Source organism: Pan troglodytes, chromosome 20, assembly GCF_028858775.2.
Source record: "Pan troglodytes isolate AG18354 chromosome 20, NHGRI_mPanTro3-v2.0_pri, whole genome shotgun sequence".
NCBI lineage: Eukaryota > Metazoa > Chordata > Mammalia > Primates > Hominidae > Pan > Pan troglodytes.
The window spans coordinates 11,833,976-11,845,824 of record NC_072418.2 but is presented as its reverse complement, the minus strand read 5'-3'; the positions used below and the strand labels follow the sequence as shown (position 1 = coordinate 11,845,824).

At 49.8% G+C, this 11,849-nt stretch overlaps 1 protein-coding gene across 1 annotated transcript in view; it reads left to right on the top strand.

The window, feature by feature from the left end:
- Window positions 1-882: 882 nt before the first annotated feature.
- Window positions 883-11,849, top strand: part of MUC16 (mucin 16, cell surface associated) — a 235,763-nt gene continuing 224,796 nt past the window's right edge. Inside the window, exon 1 of the mRNA XM_054672882.2 lies at window positions 883-964. Coding sequence (XP_054528857.1) covers window positions 883-964 — 82 coding nt within the window. The remainder of the gene's footprint in view (window positions 965-11,849) is intronic.

Here is an 11,849-nt window from a genome sequence, read left to right as displayed (position 1 = left end):
ATGAGGCTGCTGTGGAATAGCAGAGACTACCGCTTGCAGCAGGACCAGAGGCATGATTTGCAGGGTCCAGTGCAAAGTGAAAATGGGGGCCTCTTTGCTCAAAAATTATTACAAATTATAAGACATTTAATGTTTTATTTGCCAATCATTCTTCAATAAAGCTGGGGAGGGAGGAATGTAAGTATAGGCTGGGTGCTGTGGCTCACGCCTGTAATCTCAGCACTTTGTGAGGCCAAGGCTGGCAGATCACTTGAGATCGGGAGTTCGAGACCAGCCTGACCAACATGGTGAAACCCTACCCTGTCTCTACTAAAAAATACAAAAATTAGCTGGGCATGGTGGTGTGTGCCTGTAGTCCTAGCTACTCGGGAGGCTGAGGTACAAGAATCGCTTGAACCGGAAGGTGGAGTTTGCTGTGAGACAAGATGGCACCACTGCATTCCAGCCTGGGCAACACAATAGGACTTCTTTTCAAAAAAAAAAAAAAAAAAGTAATGGGTAAATTGCAAAAGTGATTGTGGCCCATGAAAGTCGCAGTGCAGCTCTGGGTCTGGGGAACATTCTAGGGAGACTTTTCCTGACACCCGCAGCTGAGCCTGGCAGCTGAAACTCCCGCTCCCCTCAATGCCCATGGAGCCTGTCTTCCTGGGAGCCCAGACAGGCAGAACCAAGGGCCCAGGGAGCCAATCAGGGCCTGGGAATAGGCGAGGGGATCCTTCCCAGCCCCGCCTGGCCTCGCAGGGATTAGGCTGACTGGGCACATTTGATACCCGCCAGATCTTAGGCAACTGGCCGCCCGGGGCTGCTGGACATGTCTCTGGGCTTGGCTGGGGGGCTGGAACGAGGGCAAAGAGCAGCCCCCAAGTCTTCCTGAAGCCGTGAATGGCCGGCCTGTGGCAGGGTGCCCCTGGAGGCCGGCGGTGGGCCCTGGTGTTACTAATGCTGAGATACCTGCTGCCCACAGGTAAGGGGATCTCTTGCTCCTTCTGGTCCTCTGGGGAGGAGGGAAATGAGTCCACAATGTCCCAGCCCATTCTCAAATGGCCTTGCATGTCAACCCCACTCCTTCCTTCCTTCCTTTTTTTTGACAGGATCTTGCTCTGTTGCCCAGGCTGGAGTATGGTGGCACGATCACGGCTCACTGCAGCCTAGACCTCCCAAACTCAAGTGCTTCTCCCAATTCAGCCTCCCAAGTAGCTGGGACCACAGATGTGTGCCACCTAGCTCAGCTAATTGTTTTTAAATATTTTGTAGAGACGAGGTCTCCCGGTGTTGGCCAGGTTGGTCTAGAACTCCCAGGCACAAGTGATCCTCCCGCCTTGGCCTCCCAAAGTGCTGGGATTACAGGCATGAGCCACTGCACCCAGCTTCCACTTTGTCCCCCTTTCCAGCTTGAGTCCCTACCCAATTGTCACCTCTTCTGTGTCCCCAACCACCCTCTTCCTTTCCTTCTCCCCCTTTACTTTCTGTTTCTTTTTTTTTTTTGAGACAGAGTTTTGGTCTTGTCGCCCAGGCTGGAGTGCAATGGCGCGATCTCAGCAATTCTCCTGCCTCAGCCTCCGGAGTAGCTGGGATTACGGGCGCTAACGTTTTTGTATTTTCAGTAGAGATGGGGCCTGCAGGCTTGGTCTTTCTGAGCCTCACTTTTCCCCATCTGCAAAAAGGGCATCATGATAATGATAATAGCATCTTGCTTGAGGGGCCTGTTGGGGCGATGCAAGATGGTTATTCAGCTCTTGCCTGGCACAGAGGAAGTTTCAATGAGCAAGTGACCTTTGCTTTTATGAAGTGGGAAGGTCACAGATGGCTTGAGGGACACAGAAGGGATCCTCTCTGTGTGGCACCCAAGAGAAACCTTATTTTTCATGCAAGCCTGGGGTGGGGGACATGTAGGATTCACAATCCCACAGGGAGCTTAGAGATATTGGCTGATGGTCTGATGGCCCCGTTTTATGGAGGAGCAAACTGAGGTTCAAAGGGTTCAGGATTTTCCCAAGGTCCTGTAGCAGGAGACATGGGGCCAGTACCCAATCTCTTCTCTCTTTCTCTCTCTCTCTCTCTCTTTTTTTTTAAATAATTTTTATTTTATTTTATTTATTTTTTGTCGAGACGGAGTTTTGCTCTTGTTGCCCAGGCTGGAGTGCAATGGTGCCATCTCGGCTCACTGTAACCTCCGCCTTCCTGATTCAAGCAATTCTCCTGCCTCAGCTTCCCTAGTAGCTGGGATTACAGGCGTGTGCCACCACGCCCAGCTAATTTTGTATTTTTAGTAGAGATGGGTTTTCACCATGTTGGTCAGGCTGGTTTCAAACTCCTAATCTCAGGTGATCCACCTGCCTCAGCCTGCCAAAATGTTGGGATTACAGGCGTAAGCCACCACACCTGGCCAAGAATTTTTTTTTTTTTTTTGGTTGTTGTTGTTGTTTTTGAGACAGAGTCTCACTCTGTAGCCCAGGCTGGAGTGCAGTGGCTCTAACTCGGCTCACTGCAAGCTCTGCCTCCCGGGTTCACGCCATTCTCCTGCCTCAGCCTCCCGAGTAGCTGGGACTACAGGCGCCCGCCGTCATGCCCGGCTCATTTTTTTTTTGTATTTTTTAGTAGAGACGGGGTTTCACCATGTTAGCCAGGATGGTCTTGATCTCCTGATCTCATGATCCGCCCACCTCAGCCTCCCAAACTGCTGGGATTACAGGCGTGAGCCACTGCGCCCAGCCCAAGAATTTTTATAAAAATAGAGAAAGGAGGCTGGGCACGGTGGCTCATGCCTGTAATCCCAGCACTTTGGAAGGCTGAGGTGGGCGGATCACCTGAGGTCAGGAGTTCGAGACCAGCCTGGCCAACATGGTGAAACCCCGTCTCTAAAAATACAAAAATTAGCTGGGTGTGGTGGCAGGCGCCTGTAATCCCAGCTACTCAGGAAGCAGAGGCAAGAGAATCGCTTGAACCCAGGAGGCGGAGGTTGCATTGAGCCGAGATCATGCCATCGCACCCCAGCCTGGGGGACAAGAGCAAGACTTCGTCTCCAAAAAAATAAAAAGTAAAAATAAATAAAAGTAGAGAAAAAGGGTCTCCCTATGTTGCCCAAGCTGGTCCTGAACTCCTGGACTCAAGCAATCCTCCTGCTTCATCTTCCCAAAGTGCTGGGATTACAGGCATGAGCCATCGCACCCGACCCCAGTCTCTCTTCTTTAACTGGCTCGTGTTTCTTCTGCCTCCCCTGGGAGGATCATGTAGTCAGTGAATGGGCATTTGTACATTGAGCCCCTGCTATGTGCCCCTGCAGGCTTTGAGGACTTACAGGACACTGGAGAAAAAGTAGACAAGACACTCAGAGGGAGCGATGAGGGATTTGGAGGTTGCATTAGTTTTCTGAGGCTGATATAACCAAGTACCACAGACTGGAGGCCTCAACAACAGAAATGTATCGTCTCTCCGTTCTGCAGGCCGGAAGTTGGAGATGAAGGTGTCTGCAGGTTACCATGGTGGTTACCAGAGGCTGGGAAGGGTGTTGAGGAAGATGGATGAGGAGAGGTGGTAAAAAGATACATAATTACAGTTAGATGGGAGGAAAAAATTCAAGACATCTATTGTATAGCAGGGTGACGATAGTTAATGACAGTTTATTGTAGTCTTGAAAAATGCAGGCCGGGTTAGGTGGCTTATGCCTGTAATCCTGGCACTTTGGGAGGCCGAGATGGGCAGATCACCTGAGGTCAGGAGTTCGAGACCAGCCTGGCCAACATGGTGAAACCTCATCTGTATTAAAAATACAAAAAAAAAAATTAGCCAGGTGTGGTGGCTCACGCCTGTAGTCCCAGCTACTTGGGTTGCTGAGGCACAATAATCGCTTGAACCTGGGAGGTGGAGGTTGCAGTGAGCCAAGATCACGCCACTGCACTCCAGCCTGGGCAACAGAGTGAGACTTGATCTCAAAAAAGAGAAGAGAGAAAGAGAGAGAGAGGGAGAGGAAAGAAAAGAAGAAAAGAAAAGAAAAATGCAAAGAGAGGCCAGGCGCAGTGGCTCTTGCCTGTAATCCCAGTACTTTCGGATGCCGAGGTGGGAGACTCGCCTGAGCCCAGGAGTTCAGGACGAGCCTGGGCAACATTGTGAGACCCCCATCTCTACAAAAAAATTTTTTTTAATTAGCCAGGCCTGCAGTCCCAACATTTTGGGAGGCCAAGATGGGAGGATCACTTGAGCTCAGTAGTTTGAGAACAGCCTGGGCAATACAGCAAAACCTTCTCTACTAAAAATAAAATAAAAATTAGCCAGGCATGATGTTACGTGCCTATAGTCCCAGCTACTCAGGAGGCTGAGGTCGGAGGATCACTTGGGTCCAGGAGGTTGAGGCTACAGTGAGCTATGATTGTTCTGCTGCACTCCAGCTTGGGCAACAGATTGAGACTCTGTCTCAAAGCAAAAAAAAAAGGACAGAAAGAAAGTAAAGGCAGACAGCCAGGCATGGTGGCTCACGCCTGTAATTCCACACTTTGGGAGGCCAAGGCAGGCGGATCACTTTAGCTCAAGAGTTCAAGACTAGCCTGGCCAACATGGCGAAACCCTGTCTCTACAAAAAATACAAAAATTAGCCAGGTGTGATGGTGCACCCTTGTAGTCCCAGCTACTCAGGAGGCTGCGGTGGGAGGGTGACTTGAGCCCAGGAGGCAGAGGTTGCAGTGAGCTGAGATCATGCCACTGCACTCCAGCCTGGGTGACAGAGCCAGATCCTGTCTCTAAAAAATTTAAAAAACTAAAAAGGAATTAGCCCAGTGCCTGCCACATGGCCAACAGGATATGTTAGCTTTTATTGTAAAGGTAGGCCTCATTTCATTGTTACTAAGATAGGAGCTTGGCATGGTGCTGGCCCATTGAGTCTCAGCTATCCTAAAAGCAAGGTGGTTATTACTATTAACTAAAATTGTTTGATCTGGGCTAGGATCTGTATTAAGCTCTTTGTCATCATTAGTCCTAGCAATGACTCTCCAAAATAGATGCTGTCAGATGTAACCCTAATTTACTAGAGAGGAAACAGGCAGAGTTTGAGTGGCCTATCCAGGACCACACAGGATTTGAACCCAGGACTGATGATAGAGCCCACTGTGTTTCTCTAAAATTATAGCAACAGGCCAGGCGCCGTGTCTCATGCCTGTAATCCCAGCGCTTTGGGAGGTCGAGGCGGGCAGATCAACTCAGGTTGGGAGTTCGATACCAGCCTGGCCAACATGGTGAAACCCTATCTCTACTAAAAATACAAAAAAATTAGCTGGGTGTGATGGTCAGTGCCTGTAATCCGAGCTCCTCAGGAGGCTGAAGCACGAGAATCACTTGAATCCACGAGGCAGAGGTTGGAGTGAGCGGAGATTGCCATCACTGCACTCCAGCCTGGGGCAACAGAGTGAGACTGTGTCTCTAAGTAAATAAATAAGAGCAACCAACTAGGGCCTCTCTGGCTTCCTGAAATTCAGGCTGGCTGGGCAGATTAAAAAAATGTAGGACGTGCTGATGTTGTGGAAATACAACTAAATGCAAGAATCTTCTCTCAACTCAGAAAACCTCTCCACAAAAGTAGAAGGGAAAGGAAAAAAATACCCCTTAATGTTATCACTGAATAAGCATTCATCCAGAGTGTGGTGCACATCGTAGATAAGGCCTAGGACATTGCAAAGGCAGAAAGAAATCTCGCCCTTTTTCATTTATTTTATTTATTTATTTTTTTGAGACAAAGTCTTGCTCTGTCGCCCAAACTGGAGTGCAGTTCAGTGATCTCAGCGCACTGTAAGGTCCGCCTCCTGGGCTCAAGCGATTCTCCTGCCTCAGCCGCTTGAGTAGCTAGGATTACAGGCAAGAGACACCATACCCAGCTAATGTTTTGTTTTGTTTTTGAGAGAGTCTTGCTCAGTCGCCCAGGCTGGAGTGCAGTGGCACAATCTTGGCTCACTGCAAGTTCTGCCTCCCGGGTTCACGCCATTCTCAGGCCTCAGCCTCCCGAGTAGCTGGGACTACAGGCGCCCACCACCACGCCCGGCTAATTTTTTTTGTATTTTTAGTAGAGACGGGGTTTCACCGTGTTAGCCAGGATGGTCTCGATCTCCTGACCTTGTGATCCACCCACCTCAGCCTCCCAAAGTGCTGGCATTACAGGCGTGCGCCACTGTGCCCGGCCTTGTTTTGTTTTTGAGACGGAGTCTCGCTTTGTCACCCAGGCTGGAGTGCAGTGGTGTGAACTTGGCTCACTGCAACCTTCCCCTCCCCGGTTCAAATGATCCTTCCACCTCAGCCTCCCGAGTAGCTGGGATTACAGGCGCCCGCCACCACATCTGGCTAATTTTTTTATTTTTAGTACAGACGGGGTTTTGCCATGTTGGCCAGGCTGATCTCAAACTCCTGAACTCAAGCAATCCGCCCACCTTGGCCTTCCAATATGCTGGGATTACAGGCATTTGAGCCACCATGCCCGGCCTTCATTTTTGTATTTTTAGTAGAAACGGGGTCTTACCATGGCTGGTCTCAGACTCCTAGCCTCAAGTGATCCGCCTGCCTCATCCTCCCTAAGTGCTGGGATTACAGATGTGAGCCACCATGTCCAGCCTGCCTCTCACCCTCTTTCTTTTTCTTTCTTTTTTTTTTTTTTTTGAGACAGAGTCTTGCTCTGTCGCCCAGGCTGGAGTGCAGTGACGCAATCTCGGCTCACTGCAACCTCCGCCTCCCGGGTTCACGCCATTCTCCTGCCTCAGCCTCCCGAGTAGCTGGGACTACAGGCGCCCGCCACCTCACCTGGCTAATTTTTTGTGTATTTAGTAGAGACGGGGTTTCAACGTGTTGCCAGGATGGTCTCGAGCTCCTGACCTCGTGATCTGCCCACCTCGGCCTCCCAAAGTGCTGGGATTACAGACATGAGCCATCGTGTCCAGCCTACATCTCACCCTTTTTCTATAGCCAAGCAGATAAACCTGTCACCTTCATGCCTCATGATAAATAATCATTAGTTCTCCAGTAACAGAACTTGACAGCACCGTTTATCAAATGCATAGTTCATCCTGGAGCCACCTAGTCATTGTGACGACGGTGTGAGCTAATTGGCTTTATCCAGGGGAAAAACACATCTTTCATCATGACAGGAGGGAGTTTTGCAATTTGGAGCAAGGCATCCACTGAAGTTATATTTTGACCCTCCCCCGAAACCAGAATACAGGAAGAATTAAGCCTCTTGTTTCTCGTTTTTCTTTGTCTTTACACAGACTAGTCCAGGATATAAAGTCAAAGGGGAGGTGCTTAAATATACAGCAGAGGGGAAAGAGTTGGGGTAATCTGCCTTGTTGTTGTCATTCAGGGGCAGCAAAGACATCACAGAATTAGATCTTGCAGGACAGGATTGATAAACATCCTAGAGGTAGGACAGCTGGGACGTGACGCTTTTACCAACCCCACCCCTGGAGTGCTCGTAAAACGGCCACCCGGTCCCTGCTGTGCTCCTAGAATCCTGTCCTACTGGGGATAAAACCCAAACCAGCCTGGGCAACATAGCAAGACCCTGCCCCTACAAACAATACAAATATTAACGGCTGGGCACGGTGGCTCATGCCTGTAATCCCAGCACTTTGGAAGGCCGAGGAGGGCGGATCACCTGAGGTCAGGAGTTCGAGACCAGCCTGGCCAACATGGCGAAACCCCGTCTCTACTAAAAATACAAAAAATTAGCCAGGCGTGGTGGCAGGCGCCTGTAATCCCAGCTACTCGGGAAGCAGAGGCAAGAGAATCGCTTGAACCCGGGAGGCGGAGGTTGCAGTGAGCCGAGATCACGCCATTGCGCTCCAGCATGGGCAACAAGAGCAAAACTCCATCTCCAAAAAAAAAAAAAAAATTAAAGCTGGGCACGGTGGTTCACACCTGTAATCCCAGCACTTTGGGAGGCTGAGGCGGGTGGACCACCTGAGGTCGAGAGTTCAAGACCAGCCTGACCAACAAGGAGAAACCCCACCTCTACTAAAAATACAAAATTAGCTGGGCATGGTGGCACATGCCTGTAATCACAGCTACTCAGGAGGCTGAGGCAGGAGAATCACTTGAACCCGAGAGACGGAGGTTGCAGTGAGCCGAGATTGCATCATTGCACTCCAGCCTGGGCAACAAAAGCAAAACTCTGTCTCAAAAAACAAACAAACAAACAAACAAAAATAGCCAGGTGTGATGGCACATGCCTATAATCCCAGCTACTTGAGAGGCTTGAGGTGGGAGGATGGCTTGACCCGGGAGGTGAAGATAGGCAGTGAGCTGAAACTGCACCACTGCACTCCAGCCCGGGAAACAGAGCCAGAACCTGTTTCAAAAAAGAAACAACGAAACCCGAACTCCCGCTGTGGCCTGAAATCATCATATCCTGCTCTGTTGCCTCTTGTCTCTTCCTTCCTGCTACTCTGACGTCTGCTGCTTCCAAATCTTTTTAAGTGGTTTGGACCACAGGGCCTTTGCACTTGCTTTTTACTCTGGGTGTTCTCTCTGCAGCTCTTCTGAAGGTTGGTTCCTTCTCATCCTTCCAGGGATGACCAGGAAAATAATACTGGAAATAACCTGATGTAGAATCTTTAGAGCATTTAAATATCTGAATTACCTTGTTTGTGTAATTATCATGTGTACCGCACCAGACTGTATGTTTTTCATGAGAGTGGCAAGCTGCAAGGTGGTGAAGAGCACCCATCATTGTGGGTTCAAATCCCAGCTCAGCCATACGACTTGGGAGCCTCTCTGAACCTCTGTATCCTCCTCTATAAAGTGGGAGACGTAGAAGGGTTTTTATTTATTTATTTATTTATTTATTTCTGAGGCAGGGTCTTGCTGTGTCACCCAGGCTGGAATGCAGTGGCAAGGTGATCTCAGCTCACTGCAGCCTCAACCTCCTGGGTTCAAGCAATGCTCTCACCTCAGCCACCCAAGTAGCTGGAACCATGGAGGTGCATCACTATGACTGACTAATTTTTTGATTTTTTTTTCTTGTAGAAATAGGGTCTTGCTACATTGCTCAGCCTGGCCTCAAACTCGTGGGTTCAAGCGATTCTCCTGCCTCAGCCTCTCAAAGTGTTGGGATTACAGGCGTGAGCCACCACATCAGGTTTGAAATGTTTCTAGAAGGACTAAATAAACAACTCCTAGAATACGTAGTGGGTACAGAATAGGGGCTATGTGTCTCCCAAAGTACTGGGATTACAGGCATGGGATACCATGTCTGGCCAGCAAACACTTAAATAGTCCCTATTCTGCACCCACTACGTATTCTAGAAGTAGCAGCAGATAGAAGAGAGAGATGGAGCTGGGCACAGTGGCTCATGCCTGTAATCCCACCACTTTGGGAAACCGAGGCAGGAGGATCACTTGAGGCCAGGAGTTCGAGACCAGCCGGGAAAACACAGTGAAATCATGTCTCTACCAAAAAATACAAAAATTAGCCAGGCATGATGGTGCACGCCTGTAATCCCAGCCAAAGTCCCAGCACTTTGAGAGGCTGAGGCGAGAGAATCGCTTGAGCCCAGGAGCTCGAGGCCAGCCTGGGCAATGTAGCAAGACCCTACCTCTACAAGAAAAAAAAAATCAAAACTAGCCCTGGCAACATAGCTAGACCCCATCTCTACAAAAATTAAAGAACTAGCTAGACATAGTGGCACACACCTGTGGTCCCAGCTACTCAGGAGGCTGAGGCAGAAAGATAGCTTCAGCCTGGGAGGTTGAGGCTGTAGCGAGCTGTGATCTGCCACTGCACTCCAGCCTGGGCAACAGTGCAAGACTCTGTCTCGCAATAAATAAATAAATAAATTGTTTTTATTGTTATAGTAGTAACAGTAATAATAGGGCCGGGCGCGGTGGCTCACACCTATAATCACAGCACTTTGGGAGGCCGAGGCAGGTGGATCACGAAGTCAGGAGTTCGAGACCAGCCTGGCCAACATGGTGAAACCCCATCTCTACTAAAAATACAAAAATTAGTTGGGCATGGTGGGGTGTGCCTGTAATCCCAGCTACTCGGGAGGCTGAGGCAGAAGAATTGCTTGAACCTGGGAGGTGGAGGTTGCAGTGAGCTGACATCACGCCATTGCACTCCAGTCTGGGTGACAGAGCAAGACTCCGTCTCAAAATAAATAAATAAATAAATAAATAATACTATAATCCTTAGCTTTTAGCACAGAATTCAGCCTCTGTTAGATCACTAGATATTTATTGCATGGACAGACGGATGGCAAACTTTTGAGCAAAGAAAGGTAGTGTAAAGCCGCTTCCAAGCTTTGGGCATGACTTGGATCAAAACCAGAGAGGCTGGGCCAGGTGCAGGAGCTCACGCCTGTAATCCCAGCACTTTGGGAGACTGAGGCAAGCGGACCACCTGAGGTCAGTAGTTCGAGACCAGCCTGGCCATCATGGTGAAACGGCGTCGCTACTTAAAAAAAAAAAAAAAAAATCAAAAAATAGCCTGGCATCATGGCACGTGCCTGTAATCCCAGCTACTTGGGAGGCTGAGGCAGAAGAATCACTTGAGCCTGGGAGGCAGAGGTCGCAGTGAGCTGAGATCGGGCCACTACACTCCAGCCTGGGTGACAGAGCAAGCCTCCATCTCAAAAAAAAAGAAAAAGAGAAAGAAAAAGAAAATCAGAGAGGCTGGCTGGGGATGGGGAAGCCGGGGAGGGAGCTGTTCTGCTCACTTCGTCTCAGTTTATACTTCCAGCCTCCACATCTCCCGACTTCAGAACTCAAAAGTCAGATAAAACCGAGAAATGCTATTAGTAAACACAGTTGTGTTTGTCTGTGAGGAGTTACAATGTTGAAAATTGAGTTTAATTTTAAACCATCCTGGCTGACTCAGCTCTCAGCGCTGCCCCCTGGGGAGGGTGCAGTCCTTGGCTCAAAGCCAGAGAATTACCATAGTAAAGCCTCTATTTGTCCCAACTGACAGTTTTGATCCCCTTCCTTGTTTTGTTTTTTTTTTTTTTTGCTTGTTTGTTTGTTTGAGACTCACTCTGTCACCCAGGCTGGAGGGCAATGGCGCGATCTCGGCTCACTGCCACCTGACTCTCGGGTTCAAGCAATTCTTCTGTTTCAGCCTCCTGAGTAGCTCGGACTACAGCCTCCCGCCACCACACCTGGCTAATTTTTGTATTTTTAGTATAGATGGGGTTTCACCATATTGGTCTGGTTGGTCTCCAACTCCTGACTTCAGATGATCCGCCCGCCTCGGCCTCCCAAAGTGCTGGGATTACAGGCGTGAGCCACCGCGCCAGGCCTCCCCTCCAATTTTTGAAGGAGGAAAAAAAAGAAACGTTCCCTGCCAGGCATGCTCCCACCCTCATCCCCCAGCCCTCCACACTGTTTTATTGTTTGCCCCTAGGGCTGCCTCTGTGGTTTCGCAGGAGGAAAAGGACCCGAGGCGTCCTCTGCATGCTGAGCCTAGTGACAGATCCTGTTTGGATAGGATTAAGGAGGGTGACGACTGCTGAGCTCAAGTCTCAGCAAGGCCTGCCAGGAAGGCATTTATACACTGCAGGCCTGGGGCGCCTCAGGGTTCCAGGGTTAGTGGAGGTGGAAACAGAGAAGCTTGAGAGTAAACAGAGGGAGTTTGTAATCCCTCTCCCACTTCCCCGCCCTGGTTTCATCCCTCTCCCACCTCCCCGCCCTGGTTTCATCCCTCTCCCACCTCCCCGCCCTGGTTTCATCCCCCTCCCTCTCCCGCCCTGGTTGGGTGGAAGGGGTGAGAAGCGGCAGACAGAAGAGAGAGATGGAGCTGGGGGCAGTGGCTCACACCTGTAATCCCAGCACTTTGGGAGGCAGAGGCAGGAGGATCACTTGCACCCAGGAGTTCGATACCAGCT